This window comes from Callorhinus ursinus, unplaced genomic scaffold, assembly GCF_003265705.2.
Source record: "Callorhinus ursinus isolate GAN/ISIS: 27379988/994484 unplaced genomic scaffold, GSC_fseal_2.0 scaffold53, whole genome shotgun sequence".
Lineage (NCBI taxonomy): Eukaryota > Metazoa > Chordata > Mammalia > Carnivora > Otariidae > Callorhinus > Callorhinus ursinus.
Window position 1 is genome coordinate 815249 of NW_027397115.1, and position 22776 is coordinate 838024.

The following is a 22776-nucleotide window of genomic DNA, read 5'->3' on the forward strand; positions in this document are numbered from 1 at the left end:
ATTCTACTTCTGGTCACCAGTTCTTTTGGCTTGGAGAAAAAATGGGAGAGAGCTGTGCTTACCAGAAACTAGAATAATTAAAGAAACTAACAATGCATGTACCTTTCAGACTCACTCAATGCTTCTGCAAGTGTGAGGGATATACCACTGGTAGTGTAAAGATGATATTTAACTGGTACATGGATGAATACTTTTTTTTAACAGTTTAGTTTACTGCAGATCAGAAAATAAACAAAACTATTACATTCAGGTTGAGATTTCACAGATATCATTATTTAGGGCAATACTCACTTCTTTAAGACAGGGATGATAAAGATGTAGTAAATACACACAATGGAATATCACTCAGCCATAAAAAAGAATGAAATCTTGCCATCTGTGACAACATGGATGGACCTAAAGACTATAATGCTAAGTGAAATAAGTCAGACACAGAAAGAAAAACACCATATGATTTCACTTACATACAGAATCTAAAAAGCAAAAACAGATACTCTAAAATGCAGAGAACAAACTGGTGGTTGCCAGAGGGAAAGTGGGTAGTGGGAGGGAGAAATAAGGGGATTGGGAGGTAGAAACTTCCAGTTATAAAAGAGTAAGTCACAGAGATAAAAAGTACACCATAGGGAATACAGTCAGTAATATTATTATAATGTTGTATGGTGACAGATGGTGACTACACTTAACATTGAGAATTGTTTAAAACTGTTTAATCACTATGTTGTATACCTAAAACTAATAAAACACTGCATGTCAACTACATTTCAGTAATAAAAATTTTCTTAAATAAAAGCATGTGGAAAACAGGATGAGTTAAACAGAAGTATTAAGTAAATAATACACCCATATGTGGACATATATGGCAAAAAGCATTAGGATGATTTTCAAATGACTGAAGTTTGGAAATAATGGGTTAATTTATTACTATTAGAGTTTGACGAGTTAGCAAAAACACATCTCAGACCCATCAGTAAGTACATCTGTGCCTTATGTTTTTCCACTTGAACTTTTTCTCCCGATGCATTGTGTCTCCATTGACTTCAAGTGCCTTCAAGAGGTGTAGATGTAGAAGACTAGTATTGTATTGGTATGTAAAAGAACTCTACTTATTCTTGCAAAGAATACATGAACTATCTTCATAAGGAGGCACTGTTTTGAATTAAGAATGTTTTTTCTGTTGATGAATAATATTAAATACCCAAGAGACATCAATTCTAAGGGGAAAAGTTTTAGATTATTGCACTGTGGATAGTGCCCTCATGTGGCTTCAAAACTTAGCTACATTTAAGAATTTAAAAACACATTTTTTAGTTAAGAAGTCTAAAATATGGCAGACAATGACAAATGAGACACATGGGAAACGGAAACAGCACAAGAAAATGTGCTAATTTGCCATTACCCAATCTTTCTGTTGAGTGGAATGGGATACCAATATGGCGGACAGGATGTCTGGTTCACTACTTGGGAATGATCAGGTATCGTATTCATACAGGATACTGCCTGCGATAGTTTTAGTTAAAATGTTAACAAATCACACAAAACATTTTTTTCAGTTTTATTTTTATCAAAACAAAATAATTTAACCATATAAAGAAGGAGATAAATTTCAACAAACAACCAAGAGGCCAATAGCTTTCCTGATCATGAACAATCAAGAGAGTAGTAAGTTCTGAACGGTGGGCTGCATATAGGAGATGTTGAGTCATCCTCTAGGGCTCCAAGGGACAGAGATGGATTATTTTCCTGGCTCCTTTTCTTCCAATGGTGAAGCAATACGCTCAAATGTTCCTAGACTTCTTCACATCGAATTATGTGCCCACATAAGTACAAAAGCATGGGTGAAGAGAACTGTACAGGTGCAAATCTAGCACACAAGATTCTCTGGGTCCTGACACCTATATTTAATGAGTTCTGAAAGATAAAGACACGAAATTGTGCTTAAATATCAAGAAATGTAGTGTTTCAAAAGCCAGAGAGAACTCTGGGAATCACAACTGAAGTGAGGAAGAATACACAGGTTCTCTTTGCTGCCATTGTAGAAATCTGATCGCCATGGAGTCAGGCAGACCATTTTCTCCTCACCATATTAAATTATGTCTGGGGAGCTGAGCAGCAGCACGTTCCAATAATGATGACAGTTTCCCTAACTATAAAAATCTGCTGCACCAGGCAAATTTTGTGCAAAATGCAAATTTCTATGCTGGGGAAAAAATGAATAATGTGATCATTCTAAGTAATGAATGTAAATGCAAGGAAATACTTTTTGGCATAAGGCTGCAACTCGTTCATCTTTCATGCCAAGAACTGTGGTCACAATGCATTCTTGCAAGGCTCTTTCCATCTGAGCCGTAGAAGAGGGATTTTAGGAAGAGAAAGTGTAACTTGCCCTCAGTTACCCATCATGCTATTGGCAGGGTTTGATTAGAATCCAGAGGCACTCCTCACCCATCTCTTTTTAATCTCTCAGCAAATGAACCATAGGTTCTCTTGGGTTGTGAATCAAAGGGATATTCAGTTCATCCAGAATCTCCAAGGTTATACATAACAGAAGGGATGAGTTGTCCTCCATCATGCCTTACAACAAAGAGGATCCAGGTTGTCTGTTAAACACCATGTGACTTCAAAAGTCACTTAACAGTATAGGTTGCCAAGGGGGGAGGTGAAACCTCTCTCCACGCATCTTTAACAAGGGATGTCTGGCCAGGTGTAGGTACAACTGGAGAGAAACCAGGTGGTAAGCCTTGAGCATTACTGGTCATGGCACTTGTATACCTTGCCCTGAGATAAAAGCAAAGAATTCAAAGTGCACTTGACTTTAGTCTATGCCAGCATCCCTGGAGTGGAAGAAGCTGAGCACCAACTGGTTAAGACCCTTACCCGAAGGTACAATAAAATTAACAGCCCTAAGGAGAGGGAGGAATCCCTGATCGGTAAACTCCAGTTTGTCTTGTTCTGAAATAAATTTGTTTTCCCTTAACCACTACAGAGTGCACACCTGAAGAGTAAAAGCTGCAGCAATTATCAATTGATAATATTGAAATTTTATTTTCAATAACCCAAACTGGGTTATAGATTGCTGATAAACATAGCCCTGGGACTGCACTTCTCTTTAAGAAGCCCCACAGGAAAATTAAGATTTATAAAATCAGGGAGTATTTGTTGCTTTATAAAAGGATTCTTCATAAAAAAAAAAAATTATACCTTAGGATGATTTCCAATAGCCAACTCCCCTAGAGTCACTCATAATACTTTTTTTAAAAAAATCCACCAGAATATAGCTTTTCACAAATTCATGCTGATATAAAGTAAGGTACCCTTGTAAACATTGCTACCCATTGCTAAATGACCAGCTGACAGGATGGCTTGGCAACCTGCTTGCCTTGGTAAGAGACACAGGGAGTCAAAGAGATGGAACCAATATTCCACCATATGGGATCCAGGTTGGGATGTGGCAGCCAGCAATGGTGGCTCTTAGAAGGACAGAACTTCCACCACCATCTGGAGGTCAGTGCTATTTGGAGCTGTGACTTACTGATTTAGATGAGCGATCCTGCTGACAGCTTAGTAGCCACCAGGAAAGAAGTATCTGGAAGAAAGTTTTCTTCCCCTAACCAGTGTGTCCCCAGACAAAGTAGTCAATTCAGCCCACAGACATGTTGTCTTCACCTCACACGGTAGTGTTCTGGTTTTGCTTTCAATTTTTGAATTATGAGCCAAATGTATAAACTGGATGACTGTACCCCCAAAATCTGGAACTCTGAAGAAAAAAAAATCATACAGAGCTTCTCTGAGCTCACGTTCTTCATGGCAATACTTGGCTGAAGATGTTCACGCTTCAGTTCTCCACGGTCCCCCTGAAATGTCTTGTGTGGGGGGCCCCTCCCCATGGGGGTCACCTCAGAGCCCCCAAACCTCCTCAGGTAAAGGACAGCTCATCTGACAAGGATTAGAGCCTGGAGATGCATCCAGCTCATCTAGTCCAACTCTGATTCTCAGCTGGAGAAACTGAGGTGTAGAGGGCATGTGTGTCTTACCAAGATTTCCCAGCTCAATAAGGACATAGTCAGGACTTCTCTCTTCCTCCAAGACTCAGCCACTTTCCTAGACTTCCTCTCTCATTACAGGGGCATGGGTCATTCAAAAGTAGATAATCACCACATCACTTTTGTTTGGTTTAAAAAGTACACAACGAAAAATAAAGTACACAAAGTGAATACCTATCATCCTTTTACCTCCCTCCTTATGTTTTATTTGGCTATGCTTGAAATCACTTGAATATTTATGAGCGCATCTCATATATGCTAAGTCACCAGGGGAAGCTGGTCTTGCATTGAAGTTCCCTGTGAATAACTCCAAAATTGGAAAACTCACATGACGATACTTGAAACTTGCCCATCCTTAGTCCCAGGCAAGGACACATTAAGTGTGTTCACGTGTGCGAGATGCTAGGCATTGCTCCTGCTTCTGAAGGTACAAGATGTCATATGAACATCATCACGTCAAAAGCTAAGCCAAAAGAGCTCAGCTATAAATTTCAAATTGTACAAAATCTACCAAAAGCAAGTATAAAATTTTATTGAAATGCAGCAGTGTAAATCTCTGTAAGTTTTTCCTCTCCCATTTAAGGAGAAGGAGAAGAATGCAGTAAATCTGAGGCTTCGCTCACTGAGCTGGCTGACGTCGATCAGCTATTTTCTCCTGCACAGGGGCGCGCTGGCTTGGAATACGGGGGAATTTTATCTGTACTGTTCTGACTTGCACAATACAGAGGCTGATTTAATTTGACAGCAAAGTAACACCAAGCCCCCAAAATAAAATTACTGAGATGTAAAACAGCGTCAAAACTCCAATTAGTTTTGTATCCTTGAAGCTTCTGGAGGAAATCTAAAAGGCTCCCGTCACGATGAGCAGGCATCAATTTAAGCTGTAGAGATTACTAAAATGTAACCCTCTAATTGAAATTGCTCAGAGCACAATATGACAGAAAGAATCAGAGAAAAATAAGTGAATTTTTCCCCCTCAAAAAATGACTCATTACAGAGACTGTTCTATTAACTTTTAACACTGCGTTCCTTTGCAAGAGCTAAAAAAACCAAGGGTTTCAGAGGTCTCAAGAGAAAAGGCACCGGGCCTAAGAGCAGTACATGCTTGTGTCGTTGGATCATACGTAAGCACTGACCACTGGTGTAACATTTAAAGATAATCAGCATTTTACTAGATCATAGGCATTTTGAAGTATATTTACAACTTCCACTAAGGATGCAAGTTATTCTAACCAAACTGCAGTTTTTTAATGAATCTGGATTTGGTTTCCAGAATGAACAGATGTATCTTAATGCCCCATCTCCTCTGCAAGCTACCCCAGTTACCCAAGTGTGCTTACCACCTTTGAAGCAAACCCTCAGCTTACTAATGGAGGAAGTCGGTCGACTTGACTCTACCGGTTCACTTGCACATAAATATGTCGACTGCGGCTATCCTGGTTAATGCCAACGTACGGAGGAGGCAGTGGGGGCCGATGTAGAAGACATGGTTGGGAGGTGAGTGTAGTCATTGTGCGCCAAGCATTCTTAGACTGGGCTCCGTTGCTGCCTTTGCCTGCCTGGCACCTGGTATACCACAAGGGCATCTGGGGAATAGGGGGCTAGAGTTCGCTGGGGATGCCTTGGAAAGATCCCCAGATGGCTTTCCTCATAGGTAGGTGCTTGGTGAAAGAGAGTTCAACTGTCTGCCTGTCTGACAGCATCTGGTCTCCAACCGCAGGCTCAGAAGCGTCACATCTCTATCACTAACCGGTCTTCATCGTCACTGCTGGTGTCACTGACCTCCACTCGGGTCTGCTTTCTCAGTCCTTCCAGACCCCTCCTTTTGACAGTTTTTGAAGGGGATTCAGGGGATTCTCTGGGCTGCCCTGGGTTAAAAGGAACCACACGATCTTTTAGAGCAGTTAATCCAGAGCCTCGACATTTCCCACTTTCATTTCCTAAAGGAGGGCAAGGGACTACCATCTCTCCACGCCCCTCCTGTACCCCAGTAGGAGAAAACATCTTGTGCTCCCCTTCCTCTTGGTATGAACTAGCTGAGCCTGCTCCTGATGCTGGTATTTCAAGACGAGTTTTTCCAGTTGACTCCAACAAAACCAAACCTGAAATTCTTTGCTCAGATGAAGGTCTCCCTGGCAGGACTGGTGGTGACATGCCCTCCGCTTTAGCTTTTCTGTCTGAGGAGCTTTGTGTCAGAGCCTCCCCTGCAGCTCTTTGGGCTTGCGGCTCCGCACTGTGAATTCCCAGGGTTGTGTGACCTGCTCTCTCCCCCAGAGCACAAATGGCAGCCACAGAAGGAGCAACATCCTGGCAGGGAGAGGTTCCTTTGGACTCAAAGGAAGAAGGCTCCTGAGCATCGGAGGAAATGTATGGTTTCATATCTACTGAGACTTGCTCCTGGGAGGGCAGCGGCCGGGTCTCCAGCAATCCCAGGCTGAGACTTCTGCCTGGAGACAGAAGCCTGTCGGTACCCACAGCCACGCAGGAGCCGGGGCGCTCAGACTGTCCTGACCCAGCAGCAGTGTTCTGATGGTGGCAGTCACTGCAGCCACCGGCAGCTGGAGAAATTACCTGCAAAAAAGTGCAAAGGAAAACAAATGGGGGAAGAAAGGTTAACTGGTACAAAACAAAACAAAACAAAACAAAAACAAAAAAAACTTGTGGTCAGAAACGTGGTCCTCAGTAAAACTAGGTCTTGAGTTCTTAATGATTCTTTACCAAGCGTGAACTTCAACAGGATGCCCTCAATCAGTTCCCATTAATAACTAATTGGTGCATTAACTCGAGGAAAACTCCTTGTTGCCACAAAATAGGTTGCTGAGATTGCTATGTGTTTTTACCTGGCTTTGTGAAAAACCAAATCACTCAATTATCCACCCCGTTCTGAGTATCCAATGTTAAATTACCACTGCTCACGAGGCAGACAAATGTGCTACTTTATAGTTACCTTGAACTTAAGTTTTTCCAGAGGAGCACTTTTTGAAGTGTGGTCTGGATTAGCATTTTTGTGCTTTTCAACCGACGCCCCCCCCCCTTCCTGCCTGGCAGTGAAGTCATGTCACAGTGATGTCTGCAGCATGAGAGCATCTCTATCCTACTCAGGTACGAATTAAAAGCATTATTTAGGATTTTTAGTAATCATCCCATTCTTTCAGCACACGGTGTCTGGAGGCGTTTGTGCACCTACTGGGCTGTGTGTGCTGGGTGGTGGGGCAAGTTCTGCCACCTGGGACACCAACAACAAGCAAAAGAGAGCCATTAATCTAGACAGCCCACGAACAGAGACAGCTCAGAACCGTGGTCCCCACCTTCATGATTACGGGGTCTATTCCACTCCTGGCCCTTGAACTTGTGCTGGGAGAGAAGCTTCCCGAAGTTTGTCTGGAGCCCTCCTCCTCCTTCTCTCTGTGCCCACAACCAACAGGTGATTCTGAAGAGGCACGAGATGGTTCCTCTTGCAGATTCAGACCTGAAACGGGGAGGCACGCTTACACACACCGGAAGTGATAACATCAGCAAATGTGAGTTCCCTAGGACTTTGTCTTCCTCCACAGCTCAGGGCTCATTAACCCGCGTCTCCCACAATGTGCACGGGAACCCCGCTTACCTTGAATCACTTCACACAGCTCAATAAAACGTCTCCACTTCCGCTAAGAAATGGTAAAACCAGTTCCCAAGGCAGAAAAATCCCTAAGTCACATACATTTTTTAAAAAATATGTCACGTGGCTATTTTTCATCAGAGCCATCTTCCTGGCCACCTTTAGGCCAGGTTAGGTTAATTTCAGGTTAGCGTGAATTCTCTGGCCATTCAACCAGGGTCAAGGGTAGACATTTCCGTCTCTATGGAAATGAGGTTTTGTCTCCATTGGAGCACCAGGCAGCAGGAAGCCAGGGTGGTTTTGGTGTTGCTGTTGTTTGGTGGTGGTTATGGTTGTGATCTGGGAGGGGAGGGGGCACCAAAGAGGGAAGTTTGACAACATCCACCAAACAGCAGCACTCTCTCAAGGGAGCAGCGGCTTCCCCTCCCGCCTCACCCATACTTGCTCTCCTTTTGTCACAGTGGCCTGGGATACAGGTCAGAAGGCCCACAGAATTGCAGAGACGATGGATTATATCATGAAATGAAATCAGAAAAAATTCTAGCATGGCTATGCCACCAGAGAAAAGCATTAGATCCCCTTTCAAATTTGCTTTCATTTTGATTAAAGTTACATATGCACAGAGTATCAAAAAGTCGAATCTTTCTACTTATTAAGAAAAATAGCAATGCCTGCCAACCCACTCACCTTTTCCCGCTTTGGATTCTTTTGATATTTATCTCCTTCACTTTTAATAACATGCTTATAGCACTACTTCTTGATTTTTTTTTTTTTTCAGTTTGGAGAAGAGCCTGTGACTTCTCATGAGGAGAGAGGAGCATTCACCTCTTTCTCCAGCACCCCTGGATCCAGAACCTTCATTCCCCCACCACCACCCACCACGTATGCACACTTTTCACCCCATCTCCTCGCAACAGTTATGTAACTATGATGTCATAATTTTGTCTAGAAGAATATTTAGTGTTTACATGTTTAGGACCATGTCTCTCACTGCTGAGCCACGTAATGTGCCATGACTACATGGTCTTTCTGGCCAACACTGTTTTCCCTGGAGTTAACAACTACCTCGTTTTTAAATTTTGCTTGGTTGTCCGTAGACCTAGCACTAAAACTAGCCTCCCACCTCCTTCTCAATTGTCTGAGGTTTTGTTTCCTTTCCTTAGAAGGATCGCTCTTCAAATTCTCTGATCTGCCCCCAGTGGCCCGCTGCTCCCTGGGCCTACTGTGTGGCTGTGCCCCCGGATCCCCTTCACCCCACTGTGGCGATTCTCCTCACCTCTTTGGTTCCTGGAGCCCCCCACTTCTGTTTCCTTGCTTTCCTAATGCAAAGCTTCCCGCAGCTTCGTGAGAAAGGGTGTGTGAAATAAAATTGTTTATAGACTTCAGTCTGCCACTTGTTGGGGTATAACATTCTGAATTAGAAATCATTTGCTTTCAGAACCAAAGACACGACTCTGTTGAGTTCTAGTTGTTAGGAAGTCTGGAGCCAACATGATTTATGATTCATGATCCTTTGGGCAAAACCTTTTTGTGTTTTGTCTCTCTGGAAACTCCTAGACTCTTCTTTGTTCAGTGTCTCCATGGTCCTGGGTTTATTTTCATTCATTGTCTGGGCATTCAATGTGCCCTTTCAATCTGAATCATGTCCTTCGGTTTTGGGAAAACATGGTGCTGTTTCTTTGATATTTATTCTCCTGTTTCACCTTTTCTCTCTTCCTCGCACTGCTCTTAGTAAGTTACTGGGCTTTTCCTTGTCTATTCCTCTTTTTCTTATCTTTTCTCTCCTATCTCCTACTTGTCTTTTTATTTTACTTTTGGGATTTTCTATTCCAACGCATAATTTCCTATTTCTGCTATCATGTTTTTCATTTCTAAGAGCCTATTATTATTTTCCTCTTTAGAGCACCCTGTTGTTACTTCATGGCTCCAGTATTTTCCATTGTGTCTCTGGCCATATTAATAATGGTTTGCGGCCACTGTTGTTCTTGCTGAAGTTTGCCTCTCCCTACACAGTCTTTCTTCCCAGTTCCTTTTGTTCTCATTTGTTTTCATCTTTCCCTTCCATATTAAAGACGGTCCTGCGGTATCCAGCAAACTTAAATATCCGCCCACGTCTAGGAAACAGGCACTACACAACGGACTGGGAGCTCTTTACATGTGCACTTTGTCAACTGGGGCCACCCTGCGGGGTTATCTGCTTGCCGTATTTAAGTGGGAAGCCCTGAAATAATTCTCCGGGTCTTCCACGAGGACTAGACAGCTTCCGTGTGAGGAGTCCTCCAATCTCCTGCCTGGAAAGTACAGACCTGCTTCTTATATCTCGAGGGGTAGGTGACTAGATTAGCAAGTGCATTAATCCTGAGCAAATCAACTCTGAAAATCCATAGGAAAATGCAACGGTTTGGGAAAGGAAGTAGTCATTTTTCCTTTAATACAATTTTCACTTGAGCACCTGTGTATCGACACAGAACCAGGCTTTTGGTATTCCATTCATTTGCTCGACAAACATGACTTGGGCCTGTTCAGTGAGGCAGGTGCCATGCAGCTGGCCCCCCAAACACTGCAGAACAAGATGGAGGTGCCCTGGCCCTCGAGAGCCTCTGCTTCAGTAGGGAAGAGAGATGAAGACCAGTCAACTGATAAGATCATTTCCAGTTGTGCCAGGCATTGTGAAGGAAATGAGCAGAGGGTGGGGCTATCGCAGAATGTAAATAGCAGCAGGGGGCTGCAGACAGAGACTGACGGTAAGCAGGGAGGGGAGCACGTTCCTGTCACTGTAAACAGGGGCTCTTCCAGAGAGTCACAGTTGATACGGGGCACATGACACAGAGTGGTAGGTACGTGACTGCTGCCCATACTGAGGAAGGCCTCTCTGAAGAAGCAACATCTGAAATGAAACTTTCAGGGTGAGAAAGAACCAGCCCTGGAAGGCCATTCCAGGTGAAGGAGGAACAGATGCAGAGACCCTGCGGTGGGAAGGAGCCTGGAGGGGGTTGAGGAACCCAGTGGGAGGCCATGATGGAGGAAGGGCAGTGAGCAAGGGGGCAGGACACAAAATGAAGGTGGGGAAGCCAGCAGGGGCTCAGGTCTTGTCAGGTGCAGGCAGCTGCGGAAAGGGGCTTAGATTTTTTCCACATTCACTGTGAAGCAACCATTGTTTCCAGCAGGGGGTCCCCATCTTCTCAAAATGCATAGATGACTGCGGTCCGGACCCTGGGGCTTACCAGGGCAATCCAGTGGCCAGATGAGACGGCGAGCAAAGGCAGTGGAAATCAAAACAGAGAAAATGGATGGATTCAAGCTATATCCTCATTCCCCCCACGAAGAAAAATCACAAAAGATAATATTGACAATAAACGTTTCTATAGCCCCCCAGCTTACCAAGCACAAGCACCTCACTCTAAGTGGATTAAGCTGGGTCCCCACAGTGACAAAACAACCAGGCAATTCATTCAATTCAATGAAGAAGGAAAACCAATTAGTATAGAGAAAATAATCAGATTGGCCAAATGTCTTCTCAGCAGGTTGTTTGGGTTTTGAAGCTTAACGGAAAGGCCATGTGCGCATTTGACCAATACTTTCTGACTCATCTGAGAGCAGGAAGGGAGAAAATCCATTGATTTAATTTGCTTTTGACCTACAGTCTACAGAGAAAAGTGAGTTTTCTTTAATAATTGTGAAAAATGCCCAAATAATGTCACTGAAGTGTGTTAAACTAATTTGGATTATTGAAGAAGGATGCTAACTCGCTTTTAAATGAATGGCCCTTTTCAAAAAGTAAGTGGCGCCCTGGCCGAATGTTAAAGCACAGAATGTGATCCTGTTTACGGCACAGCGTCCCTCTGTGAATCACTTCCTACATCTCCACAAATGATGGACTCTGCCATCTTCATGCAATCTTCAGAAATTTGACCACTCTCGCACAATTACGTGAATCTTCTTAAGAAAGCACCTCTCATCTGAGCTCCGCATGCCACTCTGTTCTCCCCCTGATGAAAGGCTGCGCTTTTAATCATTTCCCTCAGAAATAATTGCCAAGCCACACTGAGAGAAAGAGACTGCTTAAAACGTTGTAGCAAATTTAAATTTAGCCATCTTGAAAAGGCTACCAGAAACTGTAAAATAATTAGAAAATGGAGTGAAGCAGGCTGATGAAACTCACAGAACTGTCAACCTCTTCAGAGCCAAGCCTCCTCCCAAGCCAAAGCCCCTCCTGGGCTTTATGGAAATGCTAATAGACATATTATATTACTCAAATATCATTATCGGAAAATGTGTAAATGGATACATTTCCTTCGGTTGCCCCAATATACCAAAAACTCCATTAATTTGGAGACTAGAGACTCTGAATTATATATAAGGAAGGGGTAAAAATGAGTCTACCATGTTGGCCTTCTAAGCAAGCTACAAACATAAGTAAGAACACAGGAGTGATCTCCTAGACTATGAACTGATCTGAGATTAAATTGTTTAGGAGCATCCCTGCCATTGAAGGATACACAATGTGTTAGCGAGAAAAATTTGCAGTTATTTGAGTCAAGGTTGGGTAGAACTTGAAAAGTAGTCACTATATTGGCAGATGTTTGCTCATTTGTTCAAATGTTTTCTGAACCCATTTTTCTGAGTCCCTATTTGTTGAGCCCATTTATGTGCCCATATTTTTAAGCCTAACTATCCACTGAGCCCATATTTACTGAGTACTGAGTACAGCCAATACTCTGTGCCAAGAACCGTGGTGAACACAGGCAATTCATTGAGTGGCAAACGAGACACCCATTACCATCTAATGGGGGAGAGATGCAGCCCGCAAATAATGACGCAGAAAATTCACCAAGCAAATGTGGTAAACACTATGAAGGGAAAAGTGGAAGGAGCCATAAGATGGTGAAAATGGGGCCCTAACTCCACCTAGACCTGTGGAGGACAGTAGAAGCATACACTCTGCAAGAATGTGTGGACACTGCACCTGTGGGGGCTGGTTCTCTCTCCAATAAGTGTCAGCCATTCACTCATGTTATTATTCAGCCAAGATTTTTAAGGCTCTGTTTCATGCCAGACATTGTACTAAAATATTTTTGCAGATAAATTCATCCGCTTCCTTGATCGTACTATAAGCTTCACTGGTGAGGACTCTGTGGAAGGGTGACAGGACTTCTTCCTCTCAGGCAGAGCCTGGGGGACTTCGATCCTAATCAGAAAGTGATCACGAGCAGCCGGAGACCTGAGTCCCACGGACAAGGGGGATGGGAGGAAGGACCACAGGACGCCTTCATCAGGGAGAGTCCCGGTGTCTCTGTGCCACCCTAACGCAGTCTGGTGGGAGCTTGCCTCTCAGTAATCACAAACAAATCTTTTACTTCAGAAATTGCTTTTCCTTGTGGTTTTCATCTCTTGTCTATATCTTTTTTTTAGAAGGGGGAGGGGCAGAGGGAGAGAGAGAAACTTAAGTAGACTCCATGCCCAGCACAGAGCCCAACATAGGGCTCAATACAACGACCCTGAGATCATTACCTGAGCTGAAATCAAGAGTCGGACACTTAACCAACTGAGCCACACAGGGGTCCCTCTTGTCTATATATTTGATGAAAGGCAATCAATCAGGACAAGAATTCTCCCCACATGGAAATTCTTCACTTAAACTGTGTTTAGTGCAAAGTGTGCTTTAAAATCTTGCTTTCAGGGGCACCTGGGTGGCTCAGTCAGTTGGGTGTCTGCCTTCAGCTCGGGTCATGATCCCGGTGTCCTGGGATTGAGCCCCACATCGGGCTCACTGCTCCATGGGGAGTCTGCTTCTCCCTCTGCCTCTCTCTCTATTTCTCATGAATAAGTAAATAAAATCTTTAAAAAAGAAATCTTACTTTCAGTTAAAAGTTTTATCATGTCCAGGCAGGAGTGTGACTTTAAGACACACAGCAAAAATAGGATTATGAAATCACATAAGGAAAAAAGAAGATTATAAAAGAAATGCCATTTGGAACATTATAAATGTCAAGGCTGCACCTAGCTGATCTACTTCATGTATTGTTATTCCAGAATTTTCCTGTTGCTAAATGAGAATTGTCTACACAACTCTCTTCTCTAGAACATAACTGATACACCTGCAACATCCTCTCATCTTTTCTCAAGATTTATACCCTAGAATGAAGGAGGAATTATTCTGTTTCAGCAATTTCAGAGCACTAAGACTTAACTAATGGCTTTTGGGAAAGAATTAATGCTTCTCTATTAATTCTAATGAGAAAAGATGTAGAGAAGTCATTAGCTCCTGTCAGAGAAGGAGAGAGAAGGCACCGGGGGAGAAGGGCCCTGGAGAGACCCCTCTCCAAACCCTCCTGTGTCTTCCTGACACTCGAATTGCTTTCCAAGGGGCACCCGGGTGAGAACAGGGAGGGGAGAGGTTAGCTCCCGAGGTGCCACCATGAACTCACAAAAGGAAACCACTGCCAAGCGCCCAGTGAACAAAGGCAGCATCTACCTTTATTCTAGGGACTTATTCAGCCTCTTCATACACTAGTTAGAAATTGTACCTTTTATGTGTGTGTAATTAGGTAAAGCTTTTACTTCAGAAACCACCTGTAATCACGGCATCTCTACATTTCTGTTCCTGAGATGAAAGGAATGTGTTTTGATCACTTTCTCCTCTATTTTCTCTAAACTCTGTGCATGGGGCTGGTTTGAAACATTTCAGGGACTTTAAAGCTTGGTCGTGTACAGAATTCAACAATGTGCCTTCAAAAAGTGAAACATAGGCCTACAGAATAGAGAAACATAATGAAAATGGCTCAGGCCCACGCTTTGAAAAGTTTACCTCAAAACTGGCCGAGGAAGATGGGCTTTGTGATCTGTCTGAAGCAGTGGTTCTTAACTGGGGGTGATGTGCCGAGACTTTCTGTGGTCATCCTGACTCGAGTGGGGCATGGCCCTGGCATCTCATACAAGGAGGAGGCAGCCAGAGAGCTGGTGTCCAGGATGGCCCCACAGGGAGGGACCCGGCCCCCAGGTCAGCAGAGTCACACTGCAGATGCCCCGCTTTAAACCAAGAGTCACAAACTCAAATGCTGTAGGGTCAGGCAAATAACATAAACGAGGGATGCTGCCTGGGGCTGGGGACTGTGGTGAATGGAGGGCATGCCCAGGTTTGAGGGCACAGCTGACTCCCAGCTCCGCTGACTGAGACTGGGAAGGACCAAGTTCACCACATCTATTTTCCAAGAGAAACCAAAAAACTGGATTCTATGTATTTGTAAACACTGATAATGAATTAATTTTCAAACAACAACACTGTGCTAACCAATGTGCCCATGGCCCGAATTTGGCCAAGGAGGGGTCAGTTTGTAACCCCTTGTTAGTTACGAAGCTCAAGTACTCCAACAGTGATGGTAAGGCTTGAGGCCTCACCCAGGCCTCTGTCTTTTTTTTTTTTTTTTTTTAAGATTTTATTCATTTATTTGACAGAGAGAGAGGGAACACAAGCAGGGGGAGTGGGAGAGGGAGAAGCAGGCTTCCCGCTGGGCAGAGAGCCCGATGTGGGGCTCGATCCCAGGACCCTGGGACCATGACCTGAGCCGAAGGCAGATGCTTAATGACTGAGCCACCCAGGCACCCCCAGGCCTCACTTTTAACGGGAGCCAAGTTTCTTTTTAAAAATGCTGTTGAAAACTATGGAAGAATAAATGTGGTTTTTTAAAAGTACTTTGGTAGTATCTTATATAGTGAAATATATAATTATAAAATATAAAACTGAGCCAGAATATTTCCTGCAGCAATAGTTGGGATAGAAAAACAACAGCAATCAACAGGAACATCCATGGATATTGGAAGGGTTGAATTAAAAAATTATGATACAGCTATACCGTGGGATTTTATGCCATTATTAAAATGATCAATCTATAATATAGGCCTAGAATTTTATACAAGATAGATGAAGAAGAAAAGAGTTGCAGATTTCTACATATGGGATGACTCTATTTGTGAAAAAAACAAGAGACTGAAGTGTCTGTTCTTATTTGTATGTACACAGAGGAAGGTGTGCAAGGAACATGAGCTGAACTCTGGTAGCCGTAGGGAACCACGAGGCTGGGGACCATCAAGCTCTCCTCAGATATGTCGATGTTGCTCTCTTTGTTGCAACAAGCATGATATTGCTTTATTCAATGAAAGAAAACTAAGAGACAAATGATGGCACTGGCCCTAAAATTCACACTGAACATAATAAGGAAAAGCCCCCGGGTGTGCCCGGCGTGTTCAGGCAAAGCTAAGGGTCAGAACACAACACAACTGCTGATAGAGGGATTGAAAGCCTCACACTCTGGTGTGTAATGAAAGTTCTGCTTCTCAGACAAAGAACAAGGAAGACTCACCAAAGAAGAGAAAAATACATTTTTCCATCTCTAACCAAATCTGGAACATTTCTGCACTACCTTAATTTTTTTTGAAATTTTGCCTCTTCTGAGCAATCATTTTTCAATCTCTTTTTTTCAGAAACCACTTTTCTCCATGGTTTGAATTTCTCTTCTCTTTCTCTGATGAAAGGCAATCAGTTTGAGAACACTTCACTTACCATTTCCTCCAAAAAAAACATATTTAGTGGGAAAGTATGCTTAAAATCTTTTGGTAGGTTGAAACTTTAATCACACTCAGACAATAGGAGAATGCTCTAAAATGAAGAGAGGACAAATTGTGGGGGAAAAAGAAAACTAAATGGAGAACAAAAAATTGCTAATATTATTTGAATTATTTAGTGCCAAAATTGAGTCAAGAGAATCCATTTTATGGACCATTACTTTCAAAGTTTCTTAACTCTAAATGAAACTGTAGAGAAAAAAGTTCAGGCTTTGGAATATAATTGATGTGTTTAAGCAATTGTCTCATCATTTCTTAAGATTTACACCCTGGAGAAGGAGGTGTTATCCTGTTTCAGCAATTCTGTAAGCAATATTACTTAACTAATGGCTTTAGGAAAAGAATATCTCCCCATTAATTCTGACAGGAAAAATAATGGTACAGAGCCATTAGCTCTCGTCAGAGGGTGGGGAGGGAGTTCGTGGATTTGGAACCCTGGCGTTCAGGCTGCCATTTTGTTTCTCTTAGGAAAACACTCTGAGGTGATTTGTGACAGAGGGAGCAGGGCACGACCAACACCAAGGGAGCCCTACCTCTCCCATTCCACTCATGGCAGACTAACAAAAGTTTAAAGGCTAAAAAGGAAAAAAAAAAATTGAATCTGCTTAATTTCAGAGAATTACATCACCAAGCTCACATAATATTTAGCTATTCTACCTCTTCAACACGATTAGGTAAACCTTTTATCTCAGAAAGTACCTGTCAGAGTTCTCTTTACCTTTTCTGTTTTTTCAATGAAAGACAGCTGCTTTGATAATGTTAGCCTCAGAGGCATTTTCCCTAAACTATGTTCATGGGGAAAAAAAATCTAGTTAAAATATTTCCAGTCACTTAAAAGCTTAGTTAGGTGCAGAATTCAAAGGATGAGATTCCAGTGAGAAAGAAAGTAAATGAGACAAAGAGAAAGAACAGAGTGGCTCCCTCACCCTGGAATTAAATACAGGTTTACTGTCAATGATTGAAGAAGCTCAATTCTACCTAGTTGATGCAGCATATGCGTAGCTGAAGAGAAGAAAATTAGAACATAATTACCCAATGATTGGTATTGTGGTAAATGCCACAAAGGAGATGAGTTATGAATCATACCACAAGGACTTCTAGTCTGGCTTGAGCCTCAGGAGCGGCCGGCCTACAGACCCACTAAAATGTCACCTCACAAAACCATCCAAGGAGCCAATGTGATGAAGAAGGCTCAGCCTGGTTCTTCAGAGAGAACATGGCTGAAGGGCCCATCAGAGGGACAGGAAAATGCATTTACTGAAAACCTCACGACATGCCTGAGTATTTCCTTCTCCTAATGCGATTTTCTGAAAGTTTGTCTCTTCCAAGTAATCATATATTTCAGATACTACTTTTCTTAGTGGTACTCATTTCTTTTTTGTTTCTTTGATGAAATGCAATCAATTTAAGATTTTCCTCTCAGAAAATTTTTCTTTCCCTGAAGGATGTTTAGTGGAAAGTCATGTTTAAGATCAATCCTTAAGTTAAAAGTTAATGCCCAGACCATAATCATGTACCTAAAATTTACAGAACAAATGCAGACAATGAGGTGAAGGGGGAAAAATACAACTATTGGAAATACCATTTGAAATCTATAATGCCGAGATTGAAATCAAGAGTATCTACTCTTTGAATTATTTTCAATGCTACTCATTACTAAATGAGTCTATAAAAGACAGTCCATTTCTCGAAATATAATTGAGGTATTTGAGAGAGCTCATTTTTCCTCAGGATTTGCAACCTTAAAAAGAAGAAATTGATCCATTTCAATGATAATAGCTGGAAAGAAAGATCTGCCCTTTTCTACTTCATTAATCCTGATAAGGGGTAAAATGGACGAATTTCAAACTAGAAACAAAGACAAGAAAGAAAATATTGGAGTTGGCCTCATCAATTTTGGTTTTCCAATCACCTTAGGAAAGAAAACATTCTCAGCCCAGTCTCTGTGAAAAGATAAATGGTCAGGGAGAATCTAGCTCTTCCCTCAATCCTAAATTGTAGACGAATAAAACCTAATTTGACGAGAAAATCAGGTAAAGAGGAGGAGGGAACACTCTTCTGTTTCCATGGCATGTTTAGCTACGCTACCTTGTGTGTCACAGAGGTCATTTCTTACATCGGAACACCTGCCAGTGCAGTGCTCTTTGCTTTCTTGAGGAAAGGCAAGTGTTTGGAAAGCTGGAAACCCTCTTCCACTCAGATACTTTTTCTAAACAACATTAGTGGGAGAGCCTGTTTAAAATATTCCAGTAATGTAAAGTCCCGCACACGGACAGAATTCAATAGCATTTCTTACATACTATTTGAGGGCATGGGGACCAAGATAAAGGGAAAAAAGAGAAGTGACATCCAAATACTCGTTAAAAACTTTCATACCAAAGTTTACTCAAGAATGTGTGGTTTTTTTAATAATGGCAGAACCCCGATTGAGTGGACTATGGCAGTCACCGAAATACTTGCAACTTGGCTTGATCTTTTCTCAAGAACCCCACCTCAAAAGAAACAGAACTCCTGTCACTGCAATCCTGCAGCGACGCAGCTCAAGTAGTGTTTTTTGAGCAAAAGCCTCTATATGGTTTCTATGGATCCTGACACAAAAATACAGGGGGATGGTCAAAGTCCTTTCAAACCCCAGCGGGGAATGAAATGTCAAGAGTTGCCTGTGTGGGCGCCTGGGTGGCTCAGATGGTTAAGCGTCTGCCTTCGGCCCAGTCATGATCCCAGGGTCCTGGGATCGAGTCCCGCATCGGGCTCCCTGCTCCTTGGGAGCCTGCTTCTCCCTCTGCTTCTCTCTCTCTCTCTCTCTCATGAATAAATAAATAAAATCTTTAATAAATAAATAAATAAATAAATAAATAAATAAACAAACAAACAAACAAACAAACAAACAAACAAAGAGTTGCCTGTGCCCTGCTTGGGAAGATCGCAGACACTTGCATTCACAGATTCCCTGTCTGTACCTCGGAAGCTGAGACGCAGGCAACAAAGGGGGAAGGAGGAACAATGGGCCAAATTCTCACAGAATTCTATGAAGTCACTCTTTTGTCCTCACACCAGCTTTAGAAATCCTCCCTTTTATGATGTGGAACTTGATGTACTTTTTTTTTTTTTTTTACTTCAGAAACTCTCTCCCAGACTCAGAGTAGAGCTTTTAGCCGCCTCTGAACTTGATCATTCTGGAAATTCAAAAGCTCAGGCACACGTGCAACCAAAAGACTAGCTAGAAATAGGGGTAAGATCACCAATGTAACAGGAAGGAAAGACAGAGAATACAAAAGAGAGAAAATTGCCCCAGAAATCATTCTGAATCCCAACTAATCAAGAAATTGAATTTCTAGATTTTTTCTTAAGTAGCCTACCACCGACATAGTGGAACCATCTAGAAAGTCCAAACTGTGAGGCATTTTAAAAATCTTTACACCTTTCCTGAAGACTTCTTCTCCACCACCCCTCAAAAAGGTGTTTGTTTTGCAGTTCTAAAGCAATATAGGAAAAGAAATCCGTGGTCTGAGAGAAAGCGGGAGGTGCCCTTCAACTTCTGTCTGGAAAAGACTGTAAACAACATCGTGCACCCAGAAATTCCACCGGGAGAAGGGGTGGAGAGTGGAGTGGGAGATGAATCTTGAGGCAGATACACAGTTCTGTAATAATGACCTACAGGAGCTGAGGGGTGTGTGGCAAGAATGGAATTTAAAACACTCAAACCCGCTAGAGGGAGAGGGGACAATCTGTGGGAGCTCCTGCCTTGGAGCAGCTCCCAGAATGCTCCCCAGTAGCAGCCCTGGGCAGGCGTGGGGTGAGGGCATTGGCACCCCTTACCACATAGCTGTCCACTTGCTCATTCTCTTGAAGGAAAGACAGCTATAGGTTGGTAAGACTAGCTCTCCAAAATCTTCTCCCCATAGAAGGCACAGGGTCTGTTTAGAATGTGCACAGAATGAGATGAAAATTCAATTAAGTACAGAAAACGAGGGTCTAATGAAAGGAGACTCAAGGTGGGGGGGGCGCTGTCACTGAAAAATCATTCAAGAAAGCCTCTTGACTTGTCTTTAAAAATATGTTATTACTAAATTCAAATCAGAGAAAGAATACACAGCTTAAATTATCATGGAGTAAACTAACATAATGGTTTTGAAATAAAGTAGTTTACACTGTTTCTGTGAATGCTGACAGGAAAATAATGAGAAAATTGCATGAACATCCATCAAAGAATGCGGGCTGGAAGCACCAAGAGTGGGTTCTGGTAGACTTGCTCACTCAGGCCCCTCATGAAAATTGAAAAAAGTCAGTGAGGAGAAAGCAGAAGAAAAATGGCAAGTGGGCTCCAGCCCCAAAGGACACTGGCACACAGAGACAGAGAGCCCACAGCAGCCTGCCAGGGAGAGGGAGACACGTGATTATGATGTCCCACATGCATTCTATCACTTCAAGGAGTTTCCAACTTCTCTATGCAAGAGCAACCTTCGAAACTTCTATCTTGAGAAATTATTAGTCTATTTCACCTCAAATATTTCTCTCATACAGAGGAAAACGAGGCTATCCATTTTCCTTGCAGAATACCCTCCAATCCTGTATTCACTGTGAGCAGCTTCCAAGTACACTTCATTATTATGAAGGTTCTCTCAGGGAGAGAAATCCATACCCAGTCTCTAATAAATACAAGAGGGAGAGGACACGAGGAGGTGCCATAGCACGAGGCAGATAATAAAATTTAAAATAGGTTCTAGTGCAGAAATATTACGCTGTACACAAGACCATAGCTTGCCACCGACTACGGCTTCCCACTACATCTTCTGAGCCAGAATGGCGCAGCTTTGATGCTTTTTCCCTCACAAATTTCAAAGAGAAGAGAAAATTAACCCCTTTCCTTCGATGGTTTAGCTTTGCAAAGAGAGGAAGTGAAGGTGGCGAAGTAATGGGGGAAGTGGGGCCCAGGAAGACCTCTCCACCTATCTGTACTCTGGTTGGGGTGTGTGGCTCAGAGGCCTCCGGCCCTGAGAAGGAGGAGGAAACCCTGTATATTAGAGCCAAGGACCCAGAGGGAAGACTGGCAGAGACACTCAGAGAAGCAGAGAGACCGAGAGGGATCAAAATGGGCTGATTACGGGGGACTCCAGAGGATCCAGAGGCTGGAACCAGCCTCCCACTCCTCTGACGACGTAATCAAGAGTCCCACCACCCTGAAATCAACCCAGCTACAAGAAGGGCTCCAGGCAGACAGGGCAGGAATGAGCCGGAACCCCCAAACTGATGACGATTCAGAAGCAAAATCAGATCTGAAAGAGAGTTGAGGGTAAAATTTTGAAATACATGGAATCCCCCAGGTAGGCCGAAGCCAGAAAGAGTGCTCTGAGAGTCTTAGGGAAGGGTTGCCAGATAAAATAGGGATGCCCAGTTAAATCTGAATCTCAGGGCAGCAAAGGATCGTTTTTAGCATAAGTGTGTCTTATGCCATGTTTGGGACATACTTATGCTGAAAAAATATACTCATCGTCTGAAATTCAACTTTAACTGGGTGCCCTGTATTTCCATTTGCCATCTCTGGCCACCCTGCCGTAGGGTGTGGGAAAGGGGGAGCTGGCTGGGGCTGACTGTGCTCAGAAACATCTCACTGAAGGTATGGGGTTGGGCAGCCACCTCTTCCCCTGACCTGCTCCAGGCACCGCACGCTGTTAATCCGGGGATGGCTGCAGAGTCTGGTTTGAGCAATTATTATCAAGCAAGACATCTTGTGACGGGGCACACCACGAACGTCCTGACAGTCAGATGGCCCCAACTGCTTTTTTTTTTTTAAGATTTTATTTACTTACTTACTTATTTGAGAGAGAGAGAGAGAGCACATGAGTTTGGGGGGAGGGGCAGAGGGAGAGGGAGAAGAAGACTCCTCACTGAGCAGGGAAGCCCAACATGGGGCTTGATCCCAGGACCCAGGGATCATGACCTGAGCCAAAGGCAGATGCTTAACCAACTGAGCCACCCAGGCATCTTAGCCCCAACTGCTCTTGATTGAGAAACTGCTTATGGGTCCAAAACACTCAGGAGCCAAGCCCACAGGAAAGGCCAAAGCAGGGTCTGGCGTGGAGAGAGCCAGCATCCCACAGCCCTTCCCCCAATTTTAAGAATTTTTTTACCACCACCACGAGAAAACAACCTTCAGTCTATTTTGGAAAATTATTAGTCTCTCTGATCTCGTTATTTCCCCCCTTTCTTGTGTATCCAAGGACCCCAAGCCATTCATTTTCCTCCCTAGAAGGTCCCCTAACCCACACTCACTAGAAAAGCCATTGAATAGAGTTGGTTATCAGGTTTTCTGGGTGAGAGACCGTGGCTGGCCTCTAACAAACACGAGCGGGAAGGACAAGCCGAGCAGAAATGGCATGATGCAGGTAACAGCACTGGGAAGGGGCATTCTGCAGAAAGGCATTCTAGAGTTCCCAGCCAGGTGGCCACACTCCAGTAATGGCAGGTGCGGGGACACTTCCTAGACGAGAGTCTTATTGTGCTCATAAC

At 43.2% G+C, this 22776-nt stretch overlaps 1 protein-coding gene across 7 annotated transcripts in view; it reads right to left on the bottom strand.

Annotated features, from left to right (window-relative positions):
• Window positions 1-251: 251 nt before the first annotated feature.
• Window positions 252-22776, bottom strand: part of ZNF831 (zinc finger protein 831) — a 108517-nt gene continuing 85992 nt past the window's right edge. For 5 of the 7 annotated variants that reach the window (XM_073883987.1, XM_025853267.2, XM_025853263.2 and 2 more), the window contains 2 exons: window positions 7352-7512; window positions 252-6614 (listed from right to left, as the gene is read on the bottom strand). In XM_073883987.1, coding sequence (XP_073740088.1) covers window positions 5775-6614; window positions 7352-7512 — 1001 coding nt within the window. In that variant the 3' untranslated portion in view covers window positions 252-5774. The remainder of the gene's footprint in view (window positions 6615-7351; window positions 7513-22776) is intronic. The other 2 variants (XR_003204677.2, XM_025853266.2) reach the window with 2 other exon arrangements.